This window comes from Dermochelys coriacea, chromosome 20 (assembly GCF_009764565.3).
Source record: "Dermochelys coriacea isolate rDerCor1 chromosome 20, rDerCor1.pri.v4, whole genome shotgun sequence".
Classification (NCBI taxonomy): domain Eukaryota; kingdom Metazoa; phylum Chordata; order Testudines; family Dermochelyidae; genus Dermochelys; species Dermochelys coriacea.
Window position 1 is genome coordinate 3,534,348 of NC_050087.2, and position 6,450 is coordinate 3,540,797.

The following is a 6,450-nucleotide window of genomic DNA, read 5'->3' on the forward strand; positions in this document are numbered from 1 at the left end:
TAGGGGGCAGGGCCAGACCCACCCACCAGCTCACCCCTAGAGGGCAGAGGAATCCCCCGGGAGAGGAGGGAAATCGGGGCTGCCCTGGCTCAGCCAGGCAGGGGAGCTGTTCCAGGGGCTTAGTTAAGCCCTAGTGACCCAGTGAATGGGCCAAACTCATTTCCCCCCACTTGATATGGTATCCCCTCCCTGCTACCTGGCTCTGCCCCTCACGCCTGACCCACAGCCCTCTGCTCTCCCGGCCCTGGGCTCCCCACAGCTCTGCCCCTCAATCCTGACCTGCTAGCCCAGCCTCCCCATGGTGCTGATTTTGGCCGTTAGTTTTGCGGCTGGGAGCCAGGCTGATGCCCCCAAACACACTATGCGATTGCTGGAGTCTGCGCTCCCCCCAGCTCTGATGTGGAGGTCCCATTTTCCAGGACTCGAGCGGGCACTGTGACAGGCGTGGCCGTCAATATCGCCTCCCTGATCTCAGTCATGCTGCAGCCATACATGCCCGGCGTCAGTGCCACCATTCAGCGCCAGCTCTGTGTGCCGAAGGCCTGCAATGTGCTGATGGACACCTTCCTCTGCCTCCTGCCCCCCGGGCACCAGATCGGCACGGTAGGCATGCAGCCAGGGCCTGGCATGGGGGGCTGGCGGAGTGGGGGGTGGAGGCAGGGCTGGGCGGTGGCTCAGCTGGCTGTGGGTTAATGTCTCCCCCTCTCCTGCCAGGTGAGCCCTCTGTTCCAGAAGCTGGAGAGTGAGCAGATTGAAGCCCTGCGGAAGCGGTTTGGTGGAGGGCAGGTGAGGAATGGGGAGCCCCAATCGTGACCATTGTCCCCTGCCCGTGGAATCCATGGCACTCTGGGGCCTGCTCATACAGGGAGCCATTTCCTGGGGGCTGGAGCAGCCCCCCCAAAACCTCCTGTGTTGCATGACCTGCTGCTGGAAGTAAAGGCCATGACCTGCTGTGTGGGTGGGGGCTCCCCCTGCTGGCTGACTGGAAGGAAGCGCCTGCCCCCCCCCCCCCCTGAGGGGTGGTACAGGGGTGCAGAGAAGAGCTCCTGGTTCCTGAGTTGGGAGGGGGCCCCAGCCAGCTGGGAGTGAGTGAATCCCTCTGTCCTCAGGGAGGGCGGGAACCCCTTGCTTGCCTTGCCCAGCCACATGCTTTGCTGTCTTGCTACCTGTCCTCACCTGCTCTCTCCTCTCTCCTTTCCCACTGGAAGACTCCACCTTGGAGCTGAAGGTAATGCTCGCCCTGCTCTGGGGCTTGGCGGGGCCCAGGTGGGGGTACGAGTGACAGCCCCTGTCTCTTCCTTTCCTCCCACCCCCTCCAGTGCAAGGGCCAGATGCTGTGTGGCCCAGCCCTGCAAGAGTTAAGCATGGGTGGTGCCCCTCTGATGCTATGGGGGCACTGCTGCTACATCCTGCCTGGCTTCACCAAGAGGAGCTCTGCCAGACCTGGCTCTCCCTCCACCCCCTGGAGGCCTGGTGAAGACCGGGCAGAGCCTGCTGTGTTGGGACTCCCTGACTTCCCTTCCCCTCCACAGGCACATGCTGCCTGCGTGGCCTCGGCCAATGTGACACCCCCTGGGCCTGGGGGAGGCGTGGTGCTGGCAGGGGACCCCCAGAAGGCCAAGGAGCTGGCCGAGGAGCTGGCCAAACAGGTGAGTGGCACCTCTACTTGTGCTCAGGGCAGGCTGCATTCCTGGCAAGGCGAAGCCCCCCAAGGCCAGGAATCAGCTGTGGCCCTGCGGTTCAGACTCTTCCCCCCACTGGGGCCAGAGCCTCTCCAGCTCTGCTTGGGGCAGGAGGGAGCCAGAGCACTGAGCTAACAGCTGCCCTCTGTGCCCAGGCCAACCACGTGCGCCAGCTGAAGGCCAACAAGGCAGAGAAGGGGCAGATCGATGCTGAGGTTGCCAAGCTGCTGGAGCTGAAGAAGCAGCTGGCGCTGGCTGAGGGGAAGACCCCTGAGCCCCCGGCCCCCATGGGGAAGAAGAGGAAATAGCTTCTGAGTGCCTCAGAAGAGTGGCAGTGGTGGTTCTTCCCTTGCTGGGGGGATCTGCACCTGTCCTCTCCAGCCCCAAAAGGACTACCTGTGAGCAGTTGGAGGTATGGGGCCTGGCCCAGCCCTGCCTCTCCCCTTTGGGCCCCTCCTGCAGCAGCTGTGCTGAGTGCAAGGAGCCCCTGACCCACCTACTGCGATGCCCAGCCTACACAAGGACCCAGAGAGCCACTCAGGTGTACGGGGTGTAATGGGGGAAGCGCTGACTGCGCCACGATGTACAATAAAGGGTTTGCTCGACATGCTGTGAGGCTCATTACAACAGCCCCTCCTGCAGCTCTGGCAGTCACCGGCCTTTGTTCAATAGCAGTTAGTCATGGGGGGGAGGGGGCTGTGCCAGCTGGCAGGGGAAAACATGGTCTAGTGCCTGCTAGCCTCAAGCACTGCATTGGCACAACCAGGAGGGGGAAGTTCCTGCCATCCAGGTCCTTTGCCAGCTCTCCCCATGCAGCACCAGCAGATGTAAGGCCCCCTGGGGCTGCTGTCAGAGTCAATCTGCCCAGGGCAGCCACTGGTCCGTTCACCCTCTGGTCCAGCCCCTGGCTCTGCACAGCTGTCTTAGGGCAAGGGGGCCACATCCCACCAGGAGGCCTCAGTTCAGTCAGCACCAGGTCCTAGCTGCCCCCCTGTGACTCCACAGGCAGAGGGCACTGCAGCCCCTTGGGCTCAGTTCAGCCCTACAACTTCTGCAGGTTCACCATGCGCTCGATTAGCGCTGCCCTGGTGGCCTCCACCTCCACGCTCAGCTGTTCGATCTCATGCTTGAGCCGCTCGTTCTCTGCCATCAGCTCTGTTACCCTCCTCTCGTTCTGCTCCTTCTCCCTCCTCCGCTTCTTGCCCTGCCCCTGGGGCTGGCTGCTTCTCTTCCTCTTTCGGCCATGGGCCGGGCCTGCCCCCTCCTCGTCTTCTGTGCAGGTCTGAGCTGGGGAACTCTGGCTGGAGTCCGATTCAGGGAGCTCTGCCAGCTCCTTGGCCGTTCCACTCAGCAGCTCCAGCAGCTCGGCCGTCAAGCTGGCATCTACTTCGCAGCTCCCGGGGGCATCGCCTGTCGGCTCCGCCAAGGGGGCCGGGAAATCCAAGCCCCATAGCAGCACCGTGGCATCAAGCGTGGCAAGGTCCTTCAAGAGAGAGAGCGAGAGTGTGTGTGTCCATGGGGCCAAGGGGAAAGCCAGGCTAGTGGACCTCCCCGCCTGCCCCTCACTTACCTGTTCCACTCCCCCAGGGGGCAGGGATGTCCCCCCATTCTCATCTGAGGACAGTACCTCCTGCAGGTCTTCATACCAAGCCTCCAGCTCCCAGCTGGGCAAGGAGGCAGGCACCGGCTCAGCTGCCATCATTAGGTCTGGGCCAGACAGTCTCCCTTGCTAACAAAGGAGAAAACAGTTAGCAGCCGGCCCAAAACCAGGCCCAGGGGGCACCAGCCAAAGCTCCCCTCAGCACCCCTACAATAAAACAAACCAGCTGCCGCCGGAAGAGCTGAAATGGGCCACAGGAGAGGCTCTGAAGGCTGACGCCACCTCCTCAGTCATGCTAGGCAGGGCCATTGGTGGTCAGCCCAGAACACAAGGCCCTGGGGCAAGGGCAGCATGGCTCAGCTTGATGCCCTGGCAGGAGGAGCTGTGGGCAGGTGGAGGGCTGCCCTCCTGTGCGTCCCCACAGCCTCAGAGTGGGGCAAGCCAGTTCCCCAGCCTGTGGTGTCAGTGAATAGGAAAGCTCCCTTTCACAGGTCCCAGGGAGCACCCATCTCAGCTGGGTCCTACCCTAATGCATAACGACTGGCCCCAGGCCTTACCTGCTCTCACGTGTGGTGATGTATGAAGATGCACTTTCTTCTAGAAGACTGCAGGGAAAAGCAAAGACAGAATCAGACAAGGCAGGCGTTTGGCAAATCCCCCCATGGGCCCAGAACCAGGCAGCACTAGCAGGGATGGAAAGGAAGGTGTGAGCCAAAGAAATCTACTGGGACCCACTGCCTGCTCTCCTCCCACTGTGACCTGCCCTCCCCTCCAGCCTGGTGTGACCCCCACCCCGCTGGGACCCACTGCCTGCTCTAACCCGGTGTGATCCCTGGACCCTGCCCCGCTGGGACCCTGCCTGCTCCAGCCAGAGGCTATTTTTAGCCAATGACGTGGGAAGTTCCAAGCAATGAGACAAGCCTCCCGCGTGCCCTGCTGTGGCCCTCTCCCAGCCAGCTGCTTCCACCCCCCTGCTGGGGGAAGTGCCAGGATCTCCTCCCAAGTGCTAGGAGCGCAGCCACCAGAGACATTGCTGCTGAAAGCCGCCCTTAAGCCTGGGCTTTGTGGCTGGGATTGAAGGCCAAGGGGAACAGGATTCTCTTGCTCATAGAGCAAAGCTTGGCAGCCTCAAGCTGAGCTGGCCTGGGAGTCTGGGAAGCAGAGCTGCCTCATCTAACACTGCGCTTGCCCCCATGGTATCCCGGCATCTTCCTGGTAGAGCAAGATCCCCAGTCTCCTCCTCCTGCCCCCCCCAGGGGCCCCTGGCCACTTAAGGCAGCATTTCAGAACAGTGCTTCCAAGGTAACCCCCAGAGAAACTCCAAGGGCTTTCGTCAGCCCTCCTGCCCTGCACTTCTGGGGCAACTGATGCAAGGCAGTAGAGGCCCAGAACGACCTTGGGGCCTGGCTGCAGGGAGTCACCCCAGAGGAAGGGGAGCAGAGGCTGGGTGGCTCAAGGGTCTGTGCAGGGGAAGCTAGTGTGGCAGTAGTCCACGGAAGGAAGTTGTGTTCTCCCCGCCCACAAAGCCCGTTACAGCTTTGCAGGGTAAGCAGCCAAGGAGCCCCTGGAGCAGGAGGGCCTGGTCTCCCCAGCCCGGCACTTGAGCCATGGGCCCCGCTGCTCATTCCAGGCAAGTTTAATATGCCCCTCACCAGGCCTAAGTGCCACTTGGGGGGGGGGGGGAAGAATTCACAGCAAGAGTCTGGCAGTTGTATCAGGTCCCTCGCTGCCAGCAGCTGCCCCTCCCTGCATTTCAGCCTGCATGGGGCAGGTGCCTTGGGGTTAGGGGCGCCCCTCCGGCACCACGGTAAGGACACTGACTGCAGGGGTCAGGAAGGGAAGGGCTGGTCACGCACAAGATCAGAGCTAGGACTAGGAGCCAGGACTTCAGGCAGTTTCCTCCCTCCCCTGGACAGAGCCAGAGTAGCCCAGACACTTAACATCTCCCCCACGCCACGACTACTGGCCCCATCCCTTCCCAGAGATGGGATAGAACCCCGGAGTCCGGGCTCCCAGCACGCGCCCCCCCCCCGCCATGGAACCCCGGAGTCCGGGCTCCCAGCACGCGCCCCCCCCCCCCGCCATGGAACCCCGGAGTCCGGGCTCCCAGCACGCGCCCCCCCCCGCCATGGAACCCCGGAGTCCGGGCTCCCAGCACGCGCCGCGCCCCCCCCCCCGCCATGGAACCCCGGAGTCCGGGCTCCCAGCACGCGCCGCGCCCCCCCCCCGCCATGGAACCCCGGAGTCCGGGCTCCCAGCACGCGCCGCGCCCCCCCCGCCGCCATGGAACCCCGGAGTCCGGGCTCCCAGCACGCGCCCCCCCCCCCCGCCATGGAACCCCGGAGTCCGGGCTCCCAGCACGCGCCGCGCCCCCCCCCCCGCCATGGAACCCCGGAGTCCGGGCTCCCAGCACGCGCCGCGCCCCCCCCCGCCATGGAACCCCGGAGTCCGGGCTCCCAGCACGCGCCGCGCCCCCCCCCCCCCCGCCATGGAACCCCGGAGTCCGGGCTCCCAGCACGCGCCGCGCCCCCCCCCCCCCGCCATGGAACCCCGGAGTCCGGGCTCCCAGCACGCGCCGCGCCCCCCCCCCCCCGCCATGGAACCCCGGAGTCCGGGCTCCCAGCACGCGCCCCCCCGCCATGGAACCCCGGAGTCCGGGCTCCCAGCACGCGCCGCGCCCCCCCCCCGCGCCATGGAACCCCGGAGTCCGGGCTGGCAGTTTAGCCCTGCCCACAGGGCGGTTGGCCAATGGGCTGGTGATAAGGCCCCGGGGGCCCCCCCCTCCGCGCGCACCTTCCTGCGCGGCCCCTGTTCCCCCTGGCCCCGGCTCCCGCGCTGCCTCCGGCTCATCCTCGCCCGCATCTTCCCCCTGCTGCTGCCGGTCTGGAACCGCCGCCTCGGCCGCCGCGCGCCCTTTAAGGAGCCCGCATGACGCAACCCTTGCACCAGCTCTGGCCAATCGGCGGCGCCGCCTTGATAACGTGTCCCTCGCCGTCGGCCAATCGCCTGGCGGGCCCCGCCCCCTGGCGGTGACACCGCGAGCGCCCGGAAGTGGCTCCCGCTGGGTCACGAGTCTTAAAGGGTGAGTCACGCGGCGGGTGATGCAACGTCTGGCAACGGGGGCCCGGGCGCGCGGTGAGCCGCTCCGAGAGCCGTCGTGACGTCACG

At 65.1% G+C, this 6,450-nt stretch overlaps 2 protein-coding genes across 3 annotated transcripts; one reads left to right on the forward strand and one right to left on the reverse strand.

The window, feature by feature from the left end:
- Positions 1-345: 345 nt before the first annotated feature.
- Positions 346-2,287, forward strand: MARS1 (methionyl-tRNA synthetase 1; the record flags this gene model as incomplete). The annotated part of the gene is made up of 5 exons (XM_043506387.1): positions 346-603; positions 715-786; positions 1,202-1,228; positions 1,533-1,649; positions 1,838-2,287. Coding segments are annotated over 5 exons (627 nt in total), but the record flags the coding sequence as incomplete, so codon positions are not given.
- DDIT3 (DNA damage inducible transcript 3) lies at positions 2,220-6,234 on the reverse strand. Of its 2 annotated transcripts, none has more exons than XM_038379290.2 (4): positions 6,076-6,234; positions 3,840-3,887; positions 3,253-3,411; positions 2,220-3,165 (listed from the first exon to the last, which is right to left on the reverse strand). In XM_038379290.2, exons 3-4 carry the CDS (start codon positions 3,382-3,384, stop codon positions 2,725-2,727), a joined length of 573 nt encoding a protein of 190 aa, XP_038235218.1. In that variant the 5' UTR covers positions 3,385-3,411; positions 3,840-3,887; positions 6,076-6,234; the 3' UTR covers positions 2,220-2,724. The 2 variants fall into 2 exon arrangements, with proteins under 2 accessions (XP_038235218.1, XP_043362516.1); XM_043506581.1 differs by having other exon boundaries at positions 2,220-3,168; positions 6,076-6,232.
- Between the last annotated feature and the right edge of the window lie 216 nt (positions 6,235-6,450).

Excerpts from the sequence above, each read along its gene's own strand:
- DDIT3 (XM_043506581.1), bottom strand. The coding sequence starts at position 3,384 with ATGATGGCAGCTGAGCCGGTGCCTGCCTCCTTGCCCAGCTGGGAGCTG. Across the intron at positions 3,169-3,252 it reads CCCCTGGGGGAGTGGAACAG|AAGGACCTTGCCACGCTTGA; the intron begins GTAAGTGAGGGG and ends CTCTCTCTCTTG.